Genomic DNA, 25,489 nt, shown 5'->3' with positions numbered 1-25,489 from the left:
TCACTAATTCCCACTATATCTAACTTTAACCTATCCATTTCCCTTTTTAAATTTTCTAACCTACCTGCCCGATTAAGGGATCTGACATTCCACGCTCCGATCCGTAGAACGCTAGTTTTCTTTCTCCTGATAACGACTTCCTCTTGAGTAGCCCCGCCCGGAGATCCGAATGGGGGACTATTTTACCTCCGGAATATTTTACCCAAGAGGATGCCATCATCATTTAATCATACAGTAAAGCTGCATGTCGTCGGGAAAAATTACGGCTGTAGTTTCCCCTTGCTTTCAGCCGTTCGCAGTACCAGCACAGCAAGGCCGTTTTGGTTAATGTTGCAAGGCCAGATCAGTCAATCATCCAGACTGTTGCCCCTGCAACTACTGAAAAGGCTGCTGCCCCTCTTCAGGAACCATGCCTCCTGTTATTTTGTGACATCTAATAAAGGGAGAAAGCTACAGCACTGCTGCTGATTACAGACGACCAAACTGCAGAGGTAGGAGTGCTTTCTTTCAGTTTAATGGACAAAATTACAAGGCATGAAAGCATCTCTCACGTTAAAATCAGTGTCTGTAAATAAACTGCCATGCACATGTGTATTACAAACATTTCAGACACATGAAATAACATTACCTAATACAGCCTTTAATACCGTTTGATCACATGTCAGAAAAAACACAATAGTTTTACATTTGACGACAACAGGCTATAATTCAAGAGGACGTTGCTGTTTTTAACACTACGACAGGTCCCGTTTTACCTTCACAGTGCTATATCACACTGGCATTTACGAAAAAAATCGTGAGAGCATGTCTAGTAACAGAACCTCCTAACATCACCTAGTAGATAACCTTATAAGATTCCTCTGATACATCTAAAACAAATACTGTATGCGTGATGACATCTGAAATTTTTGCTCCATACCACCTCTAGCGACCTGTGTGTAAAGTTTCTGTCATCCAGCCGACAATCATTTGATGTAGCAACAGACACTTGCATTCTAGTTTCGTAAGCAATTTTATCATCACAGAATAGCCAGTTCCATGCAATCTACTCACATGTCGGGAACAGCACCAACATTTCTAGGTTCTACAATGAGCTAAAATTCAAGTAGTGTCTACGTTATAACTAGATATTATGAAGTATGAAATAACACAGGACTTGCGGTAACACGTATTTTTAACACACAGTGGTGGTGATGATGATAATAAAAACAATCATGATTCCTTGAGAATAGATAGTCAATTTCTGTTAGTTTTACGAGCAAAATCGGGGTAGTTTGAGAGGATTCCACATGTTCGAATCACAAATAGTCATACATGAGGGCATTACATTCACTTCAGACATATGAAATACCGATACAGATCAGCATCTATACAGTCATTTATTAAGTTCAAGAACACTACTCATTATTTATAGCATTCAGAGTAGGTAAAAAAAATATCTATGAACATCCAGACTAACTAGTCATACCTCTCCTTGTAATAGAACATCTTATACGATTTTACCTCATATCTTATTTCTGATCTATATACACTCCTGGAAATGGAAAAAGAACACATTGACACCGGTGTGTCAGACCCACCATACTTGCTCCGGACACTGCGAGAGGGCTGTACAAGCAATGATCACACGCACGGCACAGCGGACACACCAGGAACCGCGGTGTTGGCCGTCGAATAGCGCTACCTGCGCAGCATTTGTGCACCGCCGCCGTCAGTGTCAGCCAGTTTGCCGTGGCATACGGAGCTCCATCGCAGTCTTTAACACTGGTAGCATGCCGCGACAGCGTGGACGTGAACCGTATGTGCAGCTGACGGACTTTGAGCGAGGGCGTATAGTGGGCATGCGGGAGGCTGGGTGGACGTACCGCCGAATTGCTCAACACGTGGGGCGTGAGGTCTCCACAGTACATCGATGTTGTCGCCAGTGGTCGGCGGAAGGTGCACGTGCCCGTCGACCTGGGACCGGACAGCAGCGACGCACGGATGCACGCCAAGACCGTAGGATCCTACGCAGTGCCGTAGGGGACCGCACCGCCACTTACCAGCAAATTAGGGACACTGTTGCTGCTGGGGTATCGCCGAGGACCATTCGCAACCGTCTCCATGAAGCTGGGCTACGGTCCCGCACACCGTTAGGCCGTCTTCCGCTCACGCCCCAACATCGTGCAGCCCGCCTCCAGTGGTGTCGCGACAGGCGTGAATGGAGGGACGAATGGAGACGTGTCGTCTTCAGCGATGAGAGTCGCTTCTGCCTTGGTGCCAATGATGGTCGTATGCGTGTTTGGCGCCGTGCAGGTGAGCGCCACAATCAGGACTGCATACGACCGAGGCACACAGGGCCAACACCCGGCATCATGGTGTGGGGAGCGATCTCCTACACTGGCCGTACACCTCTGGTGATCGTCGAGGGGACACTGAATAGTGCGCGGTACATCCAAACCGTCATCGAACCCATCGTTCTACCATTCCTAGACCGGCAAGGGAACTTGCTGTTCCAACAGGACAATGCACGTCCGCATGTATCCCGTGCCACCCAACGTGCTCTAGAAGGTGTAAGTCAACTACCCTGGCCAGCAAGATCTCCGGATCTGTCCCCCATTGAGCATGTTTGGGACTGGATGAAGCGTCGTCCCACGCGGTCTGCACGTCCAGCACGAACGCTGGTCCAACTGAGGCGCCAGGTGGAAATGGCATAGCAAGCCGTTCCACAGGACTACATCCAGCATCTCTACGATCGTCTCCATGGGAGAATAGCAGCCTGCATTGCTGCGAAAGGTGGATATACACTGTACTAGTGCCGACATTGTGCATGCTCTGTTGCCTGTGTCTATGTGCCTGTGGTTCTGTCAGTGTGATCATGTGATGTATCTGACCCCAGGAATGTGTCAATAAAGTTTCCCCATCCTGGGACAATGAATTCACGTTGTTCTTATTTCAATTTCCAGGAGTGTATATCGAAAAACAAATGCTGTATGCGTGGTGTCATCGAGCATTTTACATATATATGTATTGCTCCAATGGACCAGTTGGGTAGTGATCGAAGTCGCTTGCACAGACTTGTGTAATATTTTGTCGCCTGTTCTGAATGAAGACCACTCGCACAGACCATCAGTCACAAGAGAGGGTTTCTGTATTGTTCTCTGACAACTAGGTTAATACATTGTTTTTCAGCTGTAACACATCCAAGCAATGTGTGACTACATCCTTGTATACCGCATTACATTTTGTTTCTCTACCATTACTTCGAGGTCTGTGTCAAGTGCTAAATTGACATTAACACACTTCAATAGATTGGCTTTCACAGAAATCTGGACATCGCATGGTGTAAACTATGCTGTTCCCACAACACAGGATGTTAGAAATGAAACACAGCGGCGATGCTCCTCATTCACAAAAATGCGGAAGACATCGCAACATGTGGAAACTGGAAGAGTTTGGGGCACTGTGGAGCATTTCCAAACAGCTACCTGAAGTTGGTGACCTACACGATTAACCTCATCTTTCACAGTGATGTGGTAGCGGATGTCTAGTTTTGTACCAAGACTCTCTGGAACAAGTGTTGTAAAAGCCAAGTGTTCGGCACTATGTGATACGGACACCAAACAAAACGTGCAGTGTACTTCCCTCCAAGTGCTGCAACTACCATTGCACAGATATAAGCTCCCAAACAGACCAGCATAACTGGCACTCAGATCAGACAAATTCAAGGGCTTAGGAGGAGTGTTCATCAAACAGTACTCAATTGCATGACTAATGATCAATGTCTTTGTGTGGGTTGATGGATATCTAAACTGTATTGGAAAGTGCTAAGGCACTGTTTACTAACTTCAGGTAGAACAAGCATACACTTTTAGTACACCAGTATGACTTATTCATTACAGCATCATGGCGCTGCACTCCTGTGTTGGATATTCAGACTAATGATTGTGCCATCTCCTGAGATGGAGAGGCAGCCAACGTCTTCAAACTGAGTGATAGACAAGCCTTTCAAAACGGGATCCGACGGTTGCTGTACAGGTTAATCTAAGTAATGGACTCAAGTACAAATCCAAAATAAACAGGCTTTAATAATTATTTAATAATTAGAAATGTGAGGAATGTTATAAATGTTCAATATGGCCACCCTTGGCTGCACGGAAAACATCGACACGGTAGCCAAACACGTGCCACACACGTGAAAGCATATCTACTGTTACTGACTGCACGGCAGCAGTGATCTGGTTCCGCAGATCATCACAGTGGTTGGTAGAGGCGCGACGTAAACAGCTTTCTTCATATAGCCCCATAACAAATAGTCGAATAGTCGCAGGGTGTGAGATCAGGAGATCTCGGTGGCCAGAAGTGCAGAGCCAGGTCCTCAAGTCCCCTGCGACCGATCCAACACTGAGCAATGGAGTCATTCAAAAAGCCTCTTAAACCACAGTGCCAATCGGGCGGAGCTCTATCCTGTTGGAGAATGAAGCCCTGGGAACCTTCCATAACTTGGGGGAACAGCAGTTGTTCTAACATGTCCAGGTATGTGATTCCCATCATAGTTCTTTCCACAAAGGAAAATGGTCACTAAACCTTTGTACGGGATATGGTACAGAACACGTTGATATTCGGTGAGTCTCTTTCGTGTTGCAATGGTGAATGTGGATCTTTCAAACCCCATAAGTGAACACTGTACCTGTTGACTTTTCAACTATGGTGGAACGTCGCTTAATCGGTAAAAATTACACGCTGTAGAAATACATCATCCTCAATGGTTGCTAGCACATAACCGCAAAATGTGAGATGCTTCTCTTTGTCATTGAGGTGGACAGCCTGCACAAATTGTAATCAGTAGGGCTTGTACAGCAAACATCGTCTCAAAACTTTCGATACACTTGGTTCGGGTATTCCACGTTCTTGATTGGCTCCATTAGTATACTTACTGGGGCAGCTCATATACCTTTCTTGAATCCGTCAGTCTTCATCCTCTGACACACGCTGACAACCTGTGTTTTTTTCTTTGCATACAATCCCAGTCTGTTAAACTGCTTAAACCAATGGCTACAGGTTTTGCGAGGTGGTGGTTGATTACCAAATCTGGTACGAAATGCTCACTGTACTGCAATTTGCGACTCACTTTTCACGAACTCAAGAACGCAGAAACCGTTGTGCTCCACAATCACCATCTCACTCGCAACTGACAGTGAAATGTAATAGCGACCCTTTTGCCGCGTGAACTCTACTGTCTGGTTCTGAAACCATCACTGCCCGCTCGCCGCTGCCCGCAAAAAACTCTGAAACTTCCTCTTTTCACTGGTATAAAGCTTGTTCATTTTGGATTTGTTTGGAAAACAAAAGAATTTTTGAAAATGGGTCCATCTTTTAGAAAAACTCAATATTTTCAGATACTTTTGAGAGGGTTAATCATGTGGTTAAATTCTCTCTCTTATTACAATGCAGATCAGTTGGTGAAGTGAACTTGATGTCACCATAAAAAGCTCCATTATAATCCAGGTACAAACTATTATAGAGGGGGAAATATTGCGGTTGTCATAGGAGGGAAGCATAATTCACTGGCGACGACTATTTGCTGTGGAGAATCGCAGGCAGACCTCTCTACCATGACCTGACACCAGACAAACAACGTTTCACTCGTGCGAGGCAATGGACTCATTGTTGGTGGACTATCGCAGCTGTGAGTTTGTTGTTTCTTATTTAGCAGCTACACATGTGAAAGTGATGTTTCTCCGGTGATCTGCAGTTGGCTGGACTCCGTGGGTGTGTCTGTGTGTGTGCGCACTTAATAATAGGATGCTGCAGCTGCGCCCCCTCCCCCCCCCCCCCCCTACCTTACAGACATAAGATGCGCCTGCGTTCTGTAAGTGACTAAAATCCTCCACTTACATACCTATTTCTGCAAGCAACTCAAACGCACCGCTAACATACATATTTTCAACACCAAAGGAATTGCACTGCAGGAACAATGTATTGAGATTCCCACATGTAGAATTATATAAGTAAGCAGACTACATCGCCAGTGAATTATGCAACTTCCGCTGTTGATCAACAGTATTCTCACTGTTTCTGTACATTACAAACATTCTGATCAAGCGAACTATATGCTTATGATGAGCTTGTCAATTACAAGTAGCTCTAACATTGAATTAAGTAAGAGGGTTGCAGTATCCCCTAACCACAGACTCTCATTCCATATGTTGGCAAGCTGATCCCACACTTCTCATTTCACTGAATTCAACGTATGCAGTGCCTATTAGTATTATCATTCAAGGTTTGCTGAATAAGGCCTGTTGCACAGCTACATGGCGTAGGTCAACTGTTCGGCTGTACTCGGGCAGGACAAACATCTGGGCCCACAGCTAGTCAGTAATACCAAGGCAGCTCTTCCAGTAGTGATGTATTCCGCCTACCCTCACCAACCAGCCATCCATGGCTCTCTCTCTCGACAACAGCTGCCATAGTTCAGTCACTGATCTGCACTATCATTGAGCTTCTTAAGGGTCAGAGGATTTGCTCTAAGTTTCTCTTTCTCCTTAATTATCATCAATTCTGTGTGCTTACTCATCCACATACATACGTAATATGAAAGACTGTGGTTTTGATTATTTCATCTTGTCCCAGCACAGTTCGAATAAGAGGTGAGGCCCTTCTACACTTTTTATGTGGATGGATGTAACCGAGGAGGAGGGGGATACAGTCTCTACAGCAGACGCTGTAGAGGAAGGTGAGTACCGTAGTTGTGGCATCTCCAGTCAGCTGATGTACAGTTACAAATAAATGATGTACAGTGGCGTAATTTTTTTGTCGTTGCTATCCGCAGGAGAGCTACTACATCAGGTAGAGGAGGATGTTGAGGAAATGGAAGGAGAGATATTTGATAGTGAGTGCAACATAAAGTTTGATATCAAAGACTTTCATCTCGCTTGCTTTCCATCTAGTTGATAATATTTCGAGGCATTTCGAATCATATAAGAATTTCAATAAATTTAACTATATAAATATCGTTTTCGTTTTTAACCAGAGATGGGAAACTTTGGGCCGAGGTTGAAAGCCTTATCGATGAGCTCGAGCGGAGTCAGCTGAGGAGATGGAGGTGGAGTCTACTGATGGTAAGTGCATTACAGTGTTTATAGGTGGGGGGGGGGGGGGGCGGCTTGAGCTACAGATACAATTTGTACGAATAGTCAGATTGGTACAGTAGATGTGTTGTGATCATTCCAGTCGAAGTTAGGAAACAGAACTTTTGCACTTCTCAGTGCATTTTAGATCCCTATCAACACGTTGTGATCGACGTATTGATGTAACCGACTGCCTGCTGTGTCGGTATGAAATTTATATGTAAAATCTTTCCTTTCCTCCATCTACGCGATTTAAAACGGATGCTGCACTGCATACTTCCAACCATCCCCATTAGTATTCTGCTCTGTTTGTGAAATGATCCTAGTCCCTATGTACTTGAACGCTTCGCAGGCTGCTTAGGGAATGTTGTGTGATAGTGGAATGACAAAAGTTTCTCACATGCGGCACTTCCCGAGTACCCTGACGCAACATGGGTGTAGGTTTATGCGTTTAACGATCTTCATCAAAACCTGATGAGCCAGCAACGTTGAAAACGGAAAAAAATATTTGCTACTTCAATTTTCGGGTTCATGTATTAATATTATGATAGCCATCTAATGGATTATAAAGCCTTGATTCGATCTGTTAAACGTGCTTGGAGAGTTAAGCTGATACGATCACGCTTTACCCTAAAGAGTAAAAGGACGTGTATCGATTCCCTACACAGCTTACTGATAACAAATTTCAATCATGTTATATATATCATCGTCGCTTCCGTTTATGTCGACAGTGCTTGATTCGTAAAGGAATCTAATGCTTACGTTAGTTCACTAGTGGCTGGACGCAATACTTTGCAGTTCAGACCAACACCGTTAACAAGAAAAAAAATTACATCGATGCTGGACCTATTTTATAAATATTTTTATAAACCTATTTTATAAATCGTTAACGTTGCCCACAGTGCTATGCTTACTAGTGACATACCCTAGTCACTTTCATTTAGGTTGAACATTCGATGTCCTGCATGAAGTTCTTGGCCTAGTACTGTACTTAGTGCCTTTCAGATATGTATAAATCTCTGTCTGTTCGGTAGTTACCGCGCCATGTTTCACTTAAGTGATGTCTCCTGGTTTTGTGTACCCCTTCCTTTATACCGCATACATGCAGTATCGGTTAGCGCTCTTTGACGTTATGAGCACCAATCACTACATCTGAAATCTGTTATACAAGTGATATTGTCTGAGTTGTTAAGAGAAGGTATCTGTGGCGGGGTTTGCTGATACACAGGAAATTCGTGGTGGATTTCAGTACATAGATACTTTGCGTGTGTTGTGTGGATGTGTCTTTGCGTGTATGATCCATAGAGGTAATTTTTTTTTTTTTTTTTTTTTTTTTTTTTTACAGAAGCGTTACCAGATAGTCCGGCATTGCCATTGCCACCATCGCCATGGGAATCAAATATCCAAATGTGTCTGAATTCCTAAGGGACCAAACTGCTGAGGTTATCGGTCGCTAGACCTACACACTACTTAAACTAACTTATGCTAAGAACAACACATACACCCATGCCCGAGGGAGGACTCGAATCTACGTTGGGAGGGGCCGCTCAATCCGTGACATGGCGTCTCTAACCGCTCGGCCACTCCGCGCGGCACATGGGAGCCACCAAGGTTGTACTTAATGTTGGAGGAAGGAGGGAAAGGATCAGGAGGATGATGAAGGGCAATTTTTGTACACAGTTGTAAAAACTGAATTCAGGGACAATACTTTGTATAGAAAAAGTTTTTTTTGCCCTCTCTCTTACACGAGCTGTAAGAAAAGTCCCTTACAACAAAGTACATAGTTGCATACCATGTGTGTTCTCGGCACTTTAGAAATTTCATCCATCTTGAGCTGTTACTTTCATCGTAGCAACAGCAACCCGCCGTCGAACGTAAAAATTATACTGATTTTGGTCATAAAACTAAAACAACCTGGACTACGCCTACTTCCGTGGAAACAGGCCATTTATTGTCGTTGCTACCGGTTTTTTTAAAATAGATACTCATTTGCAAGAGGTGCGTTTACGTTAAATGCATTGAAGCGTCAAAGAAATTAGTATACGCACGCGTATTCAAATATAAAGATATGTAAACAGGCAGAATACGGCCCCGAAGTCGGCAAAGCCTACATAAGGCAACAATTGTCTGCCGCGGTTGTTAGATCGGTTACTGCTGCTACAATGACAGGTTATCAAGGTTTAAGTGGGTTTGAACATGGTGTTATCGTAGGCGCATGAGTGATTGGACACAGCATCTCCGAGGTAGCGCTTAAGTGAGGTGTATACCGTGAATATCAGGAATGCGGTAAAACATCGAATCTCCGAAATCGCCGCTGCTGCAGAAAGATCCTGCAACAACGGGACCAACAATGACTGAAGAGAATCATTCAACGTGACGGATGTGCAACCCTTCCCCAAATTGTTGCAGATTCCTATGCTGGGCCATCAGCAACTACCAGCACGCCAACCGTTCAACGAGACATCATCGGTATGGCTTTCGGAGCCGAAAGCTCAGTTGTGGATCGTTGATGACTGCATGACACAAACCTTCACACCTTGCCTCTGCCCATCAACACAAAATTGAACTGTTGATGACTGAAAACTTGTCGCCTGATCGGACGAGTCTCTTTTCAAATTGTATCGAGCATATTGATGTGTACGGGTATGGAGACAACGTCATGAATCCATGGAGCCTGCATATCAGGAGGGCACTGTTCAAGCTGGTTGACGCTCTGTAATGGTGTGGGGCACATGCAGTTGGACCGATATATGACCCCTATACAACTTCGCACGAAGTAATGGCCGCTATCGACAGGGGATCTCAAGTTGATTCCGTATTTCTAGATTTCCGGAAAGCTTTTGACACCGTTCCTCACAAGCGACTTCTAATCAAGCTGCGGAGCTATGGGGTATCGTCTCAGTTATGCGACTGGATTCGTGATTTCCTGTCAGGAAGGTCGCAGTTCGTAGTAATAGACGGCAAATCGTCGAGTAAAACTGAAGTGATATCAGGTGTTCCCCAGGGAAGCGTCCTGGGACCTCTACTGTTCCTGATCTATATAAATGACCTGGGTGACAATCTGAGCAGTTCTCTTAGACTGTTCTCAGATGATGCTGTAATTTACCGTCTAGTAAGGTCATCCGAAGACCAGTATCAGCTGCAAAGCGATTTAGAAAAGATTGCTGTATGGTGTGTCAAGTGGCAGTTGACGCTAAATAACGAAGAGTGTGAGATGATCCACATGAGTTCCAAAAGAAATCCGTTGGAATTCGATTACTCGATAAATAGTACAATTCTCAAGGCTGTCAATTCAACTAAGTACCTGGGTGTTAAAATTACGAACAACTTCAGTTGGAAGGACCACATAGATAATATTGTGGGAAGGCGAGCCAAAGGTTGCGTTTCATTGGCAGGACATTTAGAAGATGCAACAAGTCCACTAAAGAGACAGCTTACACTACACTCGTTCGTCCTCTGTTAGAATATTGCTGCGCGGTGTGGGATCCTTACCAGGTGGGATTGACGGAGGACATCGAAAGGGTGTAAAAAAGGGCAGCTCGTTTTGTATTATCGCGTTATAGGGGAGAGAGTGTGGCAGATATGATACACGAGTTGGGATGGAAGTCATTACAGCATAGACGTTTTTCGTCACGGCGAGACCTTTTTACGAAATTTCAGTCACCAACTTTCTCTTCCGAATGCGAAAATATTTTGTTGAGCCCAACCTACATAGGTAGGAATGATCATCAAAATAAAATAAGAGAAATCAGAGCTCGAACAGAAAGGTTTAGGTGTTCGTTTTTCCCGCTCGCTGTTCGGGAGTGGAATAGTAGAGAGATAGTATGATTGTGGTTCGATGAACCCTCTGCCAAGCACTTAAATGTGAATTGCAGAGTAGTCATGTAGATGTAGAAATACGAAACTGACAGATGACACGTACGTAAGTATCCTGTCTGATCACCTGCATTCATTCATGTGTTGTACATTACGATGGACTTAGACGACTCCAGCAGGGCAAGTGACATCCCATACGTCTAAAATTGCTCGAGTGTGGCGCCAGGAACACTCTTCCGCATTTAAACAGTTCTGCTGGCCACCAAAGTCACCAGAAATCAGCATTATTGAGCACATCTTGAATGCCTCGCAACGTGCTGTTTAGAAGAGATCTCCATTCCCTTGTACTCTTACGTATTTACGGACAGAGCTGCAGGATTCATGGTATCAGTTCCATGTAGCACTACTTCAGAAATTAGTCGAGTCCTTGCCTTAAGTGTAACAGTTTCATTGGCTCTTCAGTGTATAAGTGTTCTCCATCGCAAAATGGCTGGCAGGGCATTAAGCTGGTGGCGTGTGAGGTAGTGCCGCGCTTCGCAGACACAAACAAGTTGCGCCCAGAGTAGCCATCACTTATGTTACATTATCAGAGGGCGTCAGGGTCTGTTGTGTACGATGTCGGTGATGTTAGCGCAGACTGACCGTGTGGCCCGTGCAACCACATGGTTTGCCATGGACGCGCTGTGGTGAAGACTATTTCCTCAGATATGGAGGGGGGCTGCGGTCAGCAAATCCGACTTGTGGAAGCTGTAGCAGCTGTTCATTTGAAACGACAATCTGAATGTGTAATTACAGCTCTGAAGTATTTTCTATTGATTGTGGTAGTGTGTACTGACTTTCCTGAATTTCGATTACCTGGGCTGCAGGGTTGTATGTCGAGCAAAGCAGCAGGAGGCGTCTGTAGCGAAGTCTGATGTCAAACAACAGTAGACACAGTTCTCAGCTGTATGCGTACACGTAATACACGTATTGATCTGCTCTCTGTCGAACACCGGCATCTCGTCAGTTGAACACAACACCGGCATCTCGTCAGTTGAACACATTTCCCGCCAAAACAAAAGGTAGCACCTTCTACTCCAGCCTTTCTTTCGCGCCAATTTGTAGGTGAAGGATAGAGTTTGAGCATGTACACAACTTGTTGTGAGTGCTATTGGAAATTATTTCCTAATATGATAACACCAGTTATATGACATTGTTAATTTTCGAGCTGTGTTGTGATTTTAGGCACTCCTTGTGTAACGCTATGCTCGTAGCTGTGTAATTACAACCGATCTTTATGAACATTACATAATTAAGGCCGACCTTTACTTCAATTACCCAACCAAAATAAAGTACACAAGAGATAGAGGAGATACAAAGAAGAGCGGCGCGTTTCGTCACAGGGTTATTTGGTAACCGTGATAGCGTTACGGAGATGTTTAGCAAACTCAAGTGGCAGACTCTGCAAGAGAGGCACTCTGCATCGCGGTGTAGCTTGCTCGCCAGGTTTCGAGAGGGTGCGTTTCTCGATGAGGTATCGAATATATTGCTTCCCCCTGCTTATACCTCCCGAGGAGATCACGAATGTAAAATTAGAGGGATTCGAGCGTGCACGGAGGCTTTCAGACAGTCGTTCTTCCCCCGTACCATACGCGACGGGAACAGAAAAGGGAGGTAATGACAGTGGCACGTAAAGTGCCCTCCGCCACACACCGTTGGGTGGCTTGCGGAGTATAAATGTAGATGTAGATGTAGATGAACTTAACCTTTTTCTCCTGCATCTGGACAGTTTCCATGTATTTGGGGGATGCAATTGGGGTTCCATCCAGAAGGACGATGGTTCGAGTATCAGAAACGGCACAACCATTTATGATGTCCTGACAGCTCCCAGATGAGGGGCTGAGATGGCATGTCAGAACAGCCTTGAGACACAGAAATTCCCCACCAAAATTCGAGATTCCTTCAAAATTCGAAAATTCCACCAATAGTGTAGGTGCGGGAGGGGCAGGGGTAGTGGTGGGGAGGAGGAGGGGGCGGAAAACACATGACGTCATATGGGATTAGGGTGGGTGGGTGTAATTAATTGACCACTTTAATTAATTTGCAAATCAATTTTATTTTAAAATTGCGCCCGGGACTTCCTTATCCCATACTACTAGATATTAAGAATTCCGTATCTGCAGGGAGCCCATCAGTATTTAAGTCGTCAGTAAAGCTGTCTTTGACAAAAGCCATTTTAGTGGAGAAGTCCGGCGGTTTTGAGGCACTTGCTGCTCCGTTGTTGGAAGGCGTAGCCGACACTGACGTTACCGGGGGACGCCTGACTATTTTCAAACAATCTGAAATACAGTATGCGAGGAGGCTGCCCGCTCGTCCCCAGGCTGTGCCGTTGAGACACTGACGCTGATGCGAGAGGAGCGAGGTGGAGGCTCACCCTGGATGCCGAGAACTGCCTCCTCAGTCAGTCACCTGAGCCTCCCTTATTAAGTCTAGTTCGCTTATCGCCGATCTCAATTCTGAAAAATTTACGACGTCATATTTGCGTTTCACGCAATACTAATGAAGCGGTTTATGTTTTATTCAAAGGCATTTACATACACACGGCGTACAGGAACTACTTTAGTATTTTTTCTGATAAGCGATATTTTTACGCTTGTTTCCTAATCATTTATGACCCTTAAAGGTTACGGGAGCCCTACAGTTCGTAGCAAACCGTCTGTTAGAAATAACCACACAAAGATTCGTTGTTACGCAAAATACTTTTAGATAACACTCTTCTGTTTCATCTATAATGTCACGAAACGTTTAACTGGCGGTCATCTTTAACGTAACAGCAACAGCGTGGCACAAATTTTTCTCTTGGTATGTGAACGAAATATCCATCCTAGGCTACGCAATTTTTTAAATTACAATAAATTTCAGGAACAAAATGTTAAATACGATATGATTAGAGCTAGTTATATTGCACTTGTGTTGTAGAACTGCAATCGCTTGCGTTTTTCATGACGTTATGACCGTCAAATCGAAGATCCTACTTATAGCATACTAATTAGAGTGGAAACTTGACGTTCACATTTACCATCTTGTTTAAAGCATCTAAATGGGTTTTATAACAGAGACGACAAAACTGTGGTTTACTTGCATTGCGAGATGACCCGAAACATGAAATAGACAAGGAGAAAAAGAAGGAACAGAAAGATTATGTGATTGGGAAAATATTTTCTGTATATACACTGTCAATAAGAAGCAGTTGTTTGCTTGAGTCTGTCCGTTAATACGTTTGTAGAGTCATATAGCGCTGCTATCGGCTGCGATCTAAATTAATCTATTTCAGTCCGTGATTGACGGTGGTATTTATCTGTTTTGTTTCTGCGTGATTCTGCAGTGGAGTAAGAGATCACGTGTATGCTTGGATATTTGCTAACGCTTCGACGTTCAAGACGAACGAGAAGGCGCATCGAAGCCACCTGAATCGCTGTTTATTGCATTCCAAACGTGATCGATGTCAGATGCCACTGCGCGTAGTCTCATTAATTTCTCACTATTCTGTGAGACTTTTCTAAGGTTAATGAAGGCGAGTTATACAAAAAATAGGCAAAACGTTATTTGCAGAATGGCACTCCCCTAGTCAAACCACTTCCAGCAAAACAGCACGCAGTGCACTAACAGTAGAAATATTTATTCTGTAAAGCCGTAAACAGGTTTGCGTTAAATGAAAAGTAGCTGAGAGAGGATCTAGGGGAGGGGAGGGGGGAGGGGTCAGAGGGATGTTGCTATAGAAAAATACATACTGTTGAAGCAATGTTAAAAGTTAACAAATTTTTGTCACGATTTGGATAACTGGCCTAGCTGTTTCCAGAGATTTTCTAGAAAACTTAGGAACATATCTTGAGGTGCATATACTACTCAGTCATCGAAAAGTAGAATGTAAGAGTACAAGTCATAGTTGTTTTTATAGACGTTTTGCTGTATTTCTAACAATAGAAACTTACACGGCTAGTATTTAGATCAGACAAACTTTGGACCTAAATCCTGAATAAACCAAAGACCGCGAGGTATTTTTCTTTCTAGAACGGTCTGTTTTATATTTGTCTTTTCCCTTCGGATTCTTTTTTCCTCTTACCATTCTGTTTCGGTTCGAGAGCATTATTCGGTGGTGAAGAGGAGATGAGAGGATTTTAAATTTCTGCACCCTTACTACACTCAGTTGTAGCAAACCGGTTCAATTCCTGGCTGTATGACCTCCACTGGATCACTATCTTCAGTCGTGTTACTAGCTCGATAATCTGAGTAGCTCTATGATCTGAAATGCGGTTTTATCTCTTTCCGTAAGTTGCAAAAAACCAGCAATCAATAAACTTTGGATCTGTGTGAGCGTACTCCCGTTCTTTATATCCTTTCGCTGCCTTCTCTACTGCAACTCTCTGGCAGTTGTCACTTGTGAATAAAGCGTTGCGGTCGTGATTCCTCTACTCGGAAAGTTCTCTAAGTGACAAATGTATCGTTAGATCCCACCATATGACAGCCAGATAGCTGCTATCACGGCCCGCCCCCGGTAGCTGAGTGGTCGCCGGCACGGTAGCTCAGCGTGCTCGGTCAGAGGGTTAGCTGCCCTCTGCAATAGGAAAAGAAACTGAGTGAGTGGATCCACTAAGAACTTGAACGGACGTCATAGGACGTCCGCCCGAATACATAGAACAAACTATAACGAACAAAATGAGACAAAAAAAAGTGGTCAGCGCGAGAGAATGTCAATCCTAAGGGCCCGGGTTCGATTCCCGGCTGGGTCGGAGATTTTCTCCGCACAGGGAGTTGGGGGTTGTGTTGTCCTAATCATCATCATTTCATCCCCATCGACGCGCAAGTCGCCGAAGTGGTGTCAAATTGAAGGACTTACACCCGGCGTAACGATCTACCCGACAGGAGGCCCTAGTCAAATGATTCAAATGGCTCTGAGCACTATGGGACTCAACATCTTAGGTCATAAGTCCCCTAGAACTTAGAACTACTTAAACCTAACTAACCTAAGGACATCACACACATCCATGCCCGAGGCAGGATTCGAACCTGCGACCTAGCAGCCCCGCGGTTCCGGACTGCAGCGCCAGAACCGCACGGCCACCGCGGCCGGCATGGCCCTAGTCACACGACATTTATTTTTAGCTGCTATCACATGGGCAGGGGAGGAGTACTACGTGTACCTGACAGCTACTGCAATATACTGAACTGCAAAGACTGTTCGGTTAAAACCTCTTATATTATGAGCTACATAGATATTTTGATTCTAATGAAAATGCTTTCTTACTTTAACATCAAGACAGAGCAGAGAAGCAACAGAGAAAATGTCTGGTCTTTATGTCACTACGCGCTGCTACAACGCATAGCCAAGTGAAGCCAAACCTATTGTGCGTATTTTTAGGTGAAGCGAACTCTTGACAGAACTTCCCTTACGTCATCTAACAAGAGGCCGAAGCGCGTGTCTGGTTTCCGAAGAGCCCATTGAATAGGAAAGCGACGTAGTCACAATCGTTGCACGTGCTATAGCGTGGAAACGGTTCGCAATAACTGAAGTGTGGCCAAAGTCGGAAAGCACTGGAAGTTCATGTACTGCCTAACGAAGTTCTTCAATATAGCAGATCGCCTTAACAGTAGGAAAGCTGCACTTTACCTGCGCGGGAGCCGATGGTAGTCGCGGCTTTCTCCCGATATGTAGCTAAGGACTCTCGGCGAATCAGACAGCTTGCCTATACCTCTCGAACGCGTGTCGGCAGACCAGTACCGGTGTATGCGTCCATCTGCGGGGGAGCTGCCGCAGCGCCGCGCCGGCCGGACGCCGAGTGAAGGCTGGGCAGAGGCGTCACGCGAGCCGCCGCATTACCATACACCAGCCCTGCGGCTACTTTGCTACCCGCGGGTCATGGCAGGCCGAAGCCGAAAATATGGCGCCACGGCCTACTTCCACTACCGACACTTGGCGCCATTCGTCCGCAACTAATTTTCACTAGTCGAGCTGTGGCACCGTCACCTTTGGGTCTGATTTCTAGCTCAAGACGTTCTTAAGAAACATACGCATTACGATTTGTTGTTACTACTTACGTAGTGTGTCCCATTTCCGTAAGGAATACCTGTGTCAAATGGGATGAGAAGTTCCGCCTTATGCAAGACACCTTTTTTTCTTTTTGTTTCACCCATACATGTTTCAACACTTTTGTGCTATCGTCAGTGGGTTCTATTTCTATTTTTAACTGTAAATTTGTTGTTTACATATTAACATTTGCGTCGTTTACAACAGTATGTAAAAGTGCCATTTATTACTTAATTGGCGAAAAGTGGGTGTAATCATAAGTAACATATCTTACATGATGTTATTATCCACTTGTTTTGGTGGGGTAAGGGATTTTCTCTGCCTCGTGATGACTGGGTGTTGTGTGACGTCCTTACGTTAGTTAGGTGTAAGTAGTTCTAAGTTCTAGGGGACTGATGACCATAAATGTTAAGTCCCATAGTGCTCATTTGAACCATTTTTTTGAACTTGTTTAGGTAGCTGTTCTGCTACGCAATATACAACTTGTCATCTGCAAACAGCAAAACGTAATTTATTTTCTGTTTGTTATGCATTTACTAACGTAAATAAGACTGTATCACGTTTTCTTTCTGTAACTTACAGTTTTGAAGTTGTGGTACGTTTTCCTGTGTTGTTGGCGAATTAAATAGGCTCGCCAACAGCACAGGAAAACGTGCCACAACTTCAAAACTGTAAGTTACAGAAAGAAAACGTGATACAGTCTTATTTACGTTAGTAAATGCATAACACTGTGGAAGAACAAGTACATCTAAGCTCCTGCGTGAATCTCAGAATAGCGACCATGGTGCAAATGGACAGGGACTGCAGGGAGGTGCTGCTCGGCGGGAATGTGTGTCGGCAGTCAGGTGCGCTGAGACCGTCTGCGCAGTTGTGTTCTGTCCCGGATGGCGCAGCGGTTAACGCACCTACCTAGTAAACAGAAGATCCCGGGATCGAATCCCGGTCCGGTACACATTTTCACTCATCGTCCCTGATTCTGGGTAATGTACGTGTTCAGCTGGCATCAGTAATCCCTTCCCTTTTCTCCTTTCCTTCACCCACCCCTCCACCTACAATTTTCGAGGGTGATCCCAAAAGTAAGGTCTCCTATTTTTTTTATAAGTACATAGACCTGTTTATTTCTACAATGGTTTACATCACTTTACAGCTTGAACGTTTAGATATTTTTAGACATAATCACCATTTCTGTCGATGCATTTTTGTAGACACTGTGGCAGTTTTTGTACGCCCATGTCATCCCAGGTCGCCGCCATGCTGTTAAGAAAGTTACGAATCTCTTATTTCACCTCGTCGTCGGAGCTGAATCGCTGGGACTACAATTAACGCTGACAGGTACTGTGAGGCTCTGAAAAAACTCAAACGGGCAATTCAGAACAGCAGAAGAGGAATGTTGAGCAAGAGCGTAGACATTCTCTATGACAACGCTCGCCCACACACCGCTCGGCAAACCGCTGCTCTCCTGCAACAGTTTCAGTGGAACATAATCACCCACCCACACGATATTCATGACTTGTCGCCCAGTGATTACCACCTGTTCCCTAGGTTAAAAGAACGTTTGGTCGGACAGCGATTCAGCTCCGACGACGAAGTGAAAGAAGAGACTCATACCTTTCTGAACAGCATGCTATGACATGGGCATACAAAAACTGCCACAGCGTCTACAAAAATGCATCGACAGAAATGGCGATTATGTCGAAAAATAGCTAAATGTTCAAGCTATGAACTGATGTGAACCACTGTAGAAATAAACAGGTATATGTACTTATAAAAATATAAGAGACCTTACTTTTGGGATTACGCTCGTACATATAATGAATTACAGGTGCGGATTGCGAATAGTGTCTGTTCTTCCGAACATGTCCGCGCCACAAGCATCAAAGTCGCAAATAAATCTCACGAAATGTGCAAAATTTCATCAAAATCATGGCATCAGGCAGATGTATTTTTGCACGATTCAACAAGTAGCTGTCAGGAATAGCGATAAACTACTGTGCACAGAATTTTGACAGAATATTTGAGTAAAAGGAAAGTCTGTGCACGGTGTTTGCTATACAAGCACTCGCAGGCGATCAAAAACGTGGCAGAGTCCAACGGTGCAAAAACCTGTTACAGACACCCTAGAGTAGTACTGGTTCCACGGAATCCTCAATAACTGGTAACGCGACATAATGTTTGGAATCTGAGCCTCTTACAAAGCGGCAGTGTGCAGCGTTATTGAGCATAGAGTAGCCGAAACCAAAGGAACAGAGCTTTCAGAAGAGTCGTGAGAACAAAGTTAACAATTTTCTTCTAATCCAAAGGAATCACTCAGGAGAAGTTTGTAGTAGAACAGCAAACCGTTATTCTGAGTATTATTTCGCCGTCCTCCTTCGACAGCGGGCGAGAATTCGTCGAATTCGACCCTAATACCGAGAGGCAGTTTCCTGGTCGTCCTAGCCCACAAAGCGTAGACCGCGAGCTAGTTTTTGGGCCATCGAATGTATCACGGGTCTGGATCAGCCGCCGTATTCTCCAGATTTGGCCCAAGCCGATTCTTGGCTGTTTCCCAAACTGAAGTTGGCAAAGAATTGTCGCCTTTTGGACGCACTTAAGGACATCCAAGAAAACTGTACCGCAACACTAAATGCAGTTCCACAAAGGACCATAGTGAGGGTCTCACAACACTTTTGAAAAAATTTTTAGTTGTGTACTGATTCAGAGGCAGCCTATTTTGAGTAAACACCGTAAATTTGTTAACTTGATCCATGACTTATTTTTCATAGTCACAATCGTAACTGGTCAAAAAGATAGCTCTGAGCAGTAAGGCAGCAGTGGCTACACACGCTGCTGCTGGAGCTCCTCAGTCCGAAAACTGATTTAATGCAGCCCTCCATTCTAGCGTCTCACTGCATAACAAATGCGACCTGCTTCCATCAGTCCATAACTTTTAACATAACATTTCTCAATTCAATCTTCCTAACAAGACTCGATTTCATTCGGTTGCGCTCCATTGCCCATGCTTTAGTTTTCTTGATCTTATCATGTCAAAACGTTATTCATTTTCATCAACTGAGTTTCTCATTTCATTGCCGCTTATGTTAAAAATTACTATGTCGCTGACAATCTTCAAGCTTTAATTACTTTTCTATCGAGTAAGGATCATTTTTCAGGCCTTAATATTCATTGGAGTCTTCTCTTGATTGTTCATATGTTTCATCAACTATTGAGATCCCTGACAGTGCTTAAATTGTTGTTTTATTTCCGTTAAGCTGCTTGTCGGATATTTCTAAGTGAACGAGTGATATTGTGCTGTTATTTCGTCGCAATGTTGTATAACACGCAATACCTGCTGCGTTCTCCACAAAGACAAAACCGAAAGGGGTGTTTCAATAGAATGAAGTTCGAGCAAAATGACACAAAGTAACGACAACACTGTCAAGAGACGTATTCCAACTCAAATGTAACAAAGAAAAAAAAAACCTTTCAACAGAAATGCCTGTCGTCTCTCTGAGAAAGAACATAGATGACGAAGAACATTCTGTTCGGTATATTGAGCTAGTAGGAAATAGAGACTCTTGTTCTTTCGACTTGGTGGTTGACTACAGACTATGATGCCAGTGATGGAGTACGTGTGTGATGTGTTCATACGGCATTAAGCATATGCCTTGTAAAACTGAAGACAGGCTATGAAGAAAATATAACTTTTGATAAACAAAACGTGTGAAACATAAAACCATCTAGCAGCTGACTGCATAGTACGCTAACTTTCAATAAATAATACTGTCAGAGTGAGCGATGCGATGAATGCAGCATGTACTGCGGTGAATGCAGCGTGTACGCGATGCATGAATCTCGAAATTTGTAAAATTTATGATGAGTGAGCGTGTGAGTCATATAATAGATAAGTGAGTCACATCCATGGTGTTTAGTGAAGTAGCAAGTGAGGATTGTACAAGCAAAATCACTACCAGCGGAAAAACGCTGCTTTCAGTGTAAAAATATACGAATATATTCGTTTATTTAAGAGACTCTGACTGTAAAGTGGGGTACCAGCTGTCTCGTTCGACCTCCTCAGCATCTTTAAAAATTCTCTTAAAATTTTAAAATACGAACATATTTGCGTTTTTATTTTTAATTTTGTTTTTATTTTTTATTTTATTTTATTTTATTTTATTTTATTTTTTTTTTTTTTTTGCATTCAACTCATCGATCTCAAACTTCCAGAAGCAGCACTAACCATGATCCGCTCACATCCACTAGTCCACCGCTGGAAGTCGCTCATACCCATCCAGCCTCAGTTGCCGTTTCTCACCCGCTCGTTCACCCCAACTCATTACCTCCTGGTGCCTCTGCGTCTTTGTCTCCTGTGCCACAGCCACAGTTCCCTTCGTCCTGTCCCGCCACTACAGGCTCCTCTCACTGTTACTGTCCAACTCTTGCTCCCTCTAACTGTTAATATCTCGTTCCTTCGTCCCTGTTGCCACTGTCTCTTTCACTCTTACTACCCCACTCTTCCTCGTTGTCACTGAAATACACTCTGTCTGTCATTATCACTGGCTCTCACTCCCAATCCCTCTTTCTGTTTATTCCTTCGCACTGTCTGCTTCACTATTTTCCCAGTACCGTTCTGTCGCTGTCAACTTTGTTCCACTGCCACTGTTGCCTTGTCTTTCTCTCAAACTGCCGCTGTCTCCTTTGCTCTCTCTACAGTACCCCAACCACTCTCTTCTCTCTTCCTGCATTTATTGCCCTTCCGTCTCTTTCCCACTGCCATGTCTCCTTCTCCACCAGTATAAAAACGCGCAAATATGTTCGCAGGCAGACATATTTGGGAAAATTTTTAAATGTGTTGAGGAAGGTAGAACGAGGCAGCTGGTACCACACTTTTCAGTCAGAGTCCTCTAAACAAACAGTAACATATTCGCATTTTTTGTGTTCCAATGCGAGCATCAGCAGATCACGTAATTCATATGAAAAGAAATGTATTTTTCAGTAAAATTTAGATAGTTCACTAAAGTAAAACTGAAACAACGCGAAACTAATTTTACATCTCAGAACGGATTTTACAACCCAAAACAAAAAAAAAACAACAAAAAAAAACAGATTTTTCAGTACTATAACACGAGGTTCCCAGATGATAATGGAGACACTTCACAGCATGTTTCTCTATGCTACGTCACTTTATAAACCAGTTTCGTCCCACACAGTATTTTACATGCGTATTTTACGTGTACAAGTATGGGTAGATTAACCTCTGTGTGTCGGAAACGAATAAAATTATGAACAACATTTTCAAGGTTGAGATTACGAGTTAGGAATACATCGTACAATTGCAGCTATTTGCTGTGCATAGCTGCACTGGAATCCTCGGCTGTTTGCAATAAACTGTGAACATTATTTACACATACGGAAGAAATAAAGTTAGTCACTCACAGAGGCGTGACGCTAACCCCCTGTAGCATCGCGTATAATATTGATAATGGACTGAGTTCGGCGAGGGATGCAGTCCGCAAGTTTCTTCAGGTATGCCAGCTGAAGTCAGCCATTTAGGATTACCTGTGGGTACTTTGATCGCTAATTTCCACCTGGTATTGCAAATAGTCCCAGATATTTCTTATGGAATGAGATGGACGACTTAGCGGTACAGTCGAGTAGGGTGGAGACCTGAGTGTTAATCAAACTAGTTGCGAGGCAAAAATGAAACTTGTAGGACAGCACTACACCCTTCAAATGAACTACTGTCCATTGCATAGTTTGACGAATTAAAGACGTGCAATGTTATATATGCCGGTGTAAGCAATGACATTTTGCGACGTACCTGATTCCAAATGTCCACTTCATGCAATGTTCCCACGTGAACCAGTTGAGATAGTCTTGCATTTACTGACAGCACTAATTCCCGTCGTGTTTGAAACCGATTGTCGCGAGACACTCCTCTCCATTCTGTGGCGTTTGCTACCATTTTTGCGACCCTATTTTGTTACATGAGCCTGCTTTTCCGTGTAGACCGGTAGGCAGGACTGCGTTCGAGCGATCTTACTGCACCGATTTGATAGAATCTTTGACACATTCATCCCCATCCACTGCCACGAATAACCTCAGCGGTGGAGGGTCATACCACCGCCTGGTAGCAGTTGTGCACCATAAAAAGAGCTTCAAAGCGGCCACTGTGTTCTCTTTAGGCAGTGACTAACATTTTGTGCGGTGAGTTTGGATTCTGAGCATTTTTAGTTGTGTTAGAGGACAGTATAATACACCCCGGCCATTAAAATTGCTAAACCGAGAAGAAATGCAGATGATAAACGGGTATTCATTGGACAAATATAGTATAGTAGCACTGACATGTGATTACATTTTCACGCAGTTTGGGTGCATAGATCCTGAGAAATCGGTACCCAGAACAACCACCTCTGGCCGTAATAACGGCCTTGATACACGTGGGCATTGAGTCAAACAGAGCTTGGATGACGTGTACAGGTACAGCTGCCCATGCAGCTTCACCACGATACCACAGTTCATCAGGAGTAGTGACTGGCGTGTTGTGACGAGCCAGTTGCTTGGCCATCATTGACCAGACGTTTTCGGTTTGTGAGAGATCTGGAGAATGTGCTGCCCAGGGCAGCAGTCGAACATTTTCTGTATCCAGAAAGGCCCGTAGAGGACCTGCAACATGCGGTCCTACATTATCCTGCTGAAATGTAGGGTTTCGCAGGGATCGAATGAAGGGTAGAGCCACGTGTCGTAACACATCTGAAATGTAACGTCCACTGTTCAAAGTGCCGTCACAGCGAACAAGAGGTGACCGAGACGTGTAACGAATGTCACCCCATACCATCACGCCGGGTGATACGACAGTATGACGATGACGAATACATGCTTCCGATGTGAGTTCACCGCGGTGTCGCCAAACACTGATGTGACCATCATGATGCTGTAAACAGAACCTGGATTCATCCTAAAAAATGACGTTTTGCCATTCGTGCACCCAGATTCGTCGTTGAGTACACCTTCGCAGGAGCTCCTGTCTGTGACGCAGCGTCAAGGGTAACCGCAGCAATGGTGTCCGAGCTGATAACCCATGCTGCTGCAAACGTCGTCGAACTGTTCGTGCACTTGGTTGTTGTCTTGCAAACGTCCCCATCTGTTGACTCAGGGATCGAGACATGGCTGCACGATTGTTACAGCCATGCGGATAGGGTGCCTGTCATTTCGACTGCTAGTGATACGTGGCCGTTGGGATTCAGCACGGCATTCCTTATTACCCTCCTGAACCCACCGATTCCATACTCTGCTCACAGTCATTGGATCTCGACCAACGCGAGCAGCAATGTCGCGATACGATAAACCGCAATCGCGATAGGCTACAATCCGACCTTTATCTAAGTCGGAAACGTGATGGTACGCATTTCGCCTCCTTACACGAGGCATCACAACAACGTTTCACCGGGCAACGCTGGTCAACTGCTGTTTGTGTATGACAAATCGGGTGGAAACTTTCCTCATGCCAGCACATTGTAGGTGTCGCCGCCGACGCCAACCTTGTGTGAATGCTCTGAGAAGCTAATCATTTGCATATCACGGCATCTTCTTCGCGTCGGTTAAATTTCGCGTCTGTAGCACGTCATCTTCGTGGTGTAGCAATTTTAATGGCCAGTAGTGTATTTTGTGCGGTGAGTTTACATTCTGAGGCTATGTAGCTGTTGTGTTATTCTGGATAACAGATGAGTTTGTGGTAGCCCCTTGGTTGTAGGAGGTCAGAGTGAGCGCCGCCGGTGCGCCGGGCTCACCTCCTCGAGGTAGGCGGAGGTCTGGACGGTCTCGTGCTTGCGGCCCGCCACCGGCGGCGGCGACCCGACGCGCAGCCCCAGCCGCCCCTGCTGCGCGTGCGCGCGCTTCCTGGCCAGCGCCCGCCGCCGCACCTCGGCCTGGCGAGCCGCCTGCGACTCCCCATCCGTCTGCAACAAGGGGCCAGTGAGCGGCAGCGAAAACACGGCAGGCCGCAACTACAGCACCACACTATACCGAGGCAAATCGCTTTAGCTACCACAACGCTTTTAAAACAGCGCGTCAATGGATTCTTGGTACAATAATTTCATTTTAAGGCTGTGTGGCACGTAAACTGAGTTTAACGAGATTGCTGATATTTGTTTTACGGCCATAAAGCCGTCATCAAAGGCACAATTCTCTGCTTAACGTTTCGTCTTTCAATGATGTCCACGTCATCACAGACTTTTACGACCCAGACAGCAATTACAAAGTCGAACGTTAGGCAGAGAATTCTGCCTTGCACCGTGGCTTTCGCCAATAAAAAAATATCATCAGTTACGCAAATATCGCCCTCAAAGCCTGCATTCTATGATTAAACTCAGTTTTGATCAGTTAATATTTGTTTATTAATAATCAATTTTCCAATTATGAAGCAATCATAGGACTAGTGTAACTCCCTGGCAGATTAAAACAGTGTGCCGGACCGAGACTCGAACTCGGGACCTTTGCGTTAGGCGGACGAGTTCTCTACCAT

The 25,489-nt window shown here is 44.5% G+C and overlaps 1 protein-coding gene across 1 annotated transcript in view; it reads right to left on the bottom strand.

Annotated features, from left to right (window-relative positions):
• The window catches only part of LOC126284445 (radial spoke head protein 3 homolog), a 333,014-nt gene that overhangs the window by 76,078 nt on the left and 231,447 nt on the right, over positions 1–25,489 (bottom strand). Inside the window, exon 3 of the mRNA XM_049983367.1 lies at positions 24,756–24,923. Within this exon, the coding sequence (XP_049839324.1) occupies positions 24,756–24,923 (168 nt within the window). The remainder of the gene's footprint in view (positions 1–24,755; positions 24,924–25,489) is intronic.

Source organism: Schistocerca gregaria, chromosome 8, assembly GCF_023897955.1.
Source record: "Schistocerca gregaria isolate iqSchGreg1 chromosome 8, iqSchGreg1.2, whole genome shotgun sequence".
Taxonomy (NCBI): Eukaryota; Metazoa; Arthropoda; class Insecta; order Orthoptera; family Acrididae; genus Schistocerca; species Schistocerca gregaria.
The sequence above is the reverse complement of the archived record's forward strand: the minus strand, read 5'-3'. Positions and strand labels throughout refer to the sequence as shown.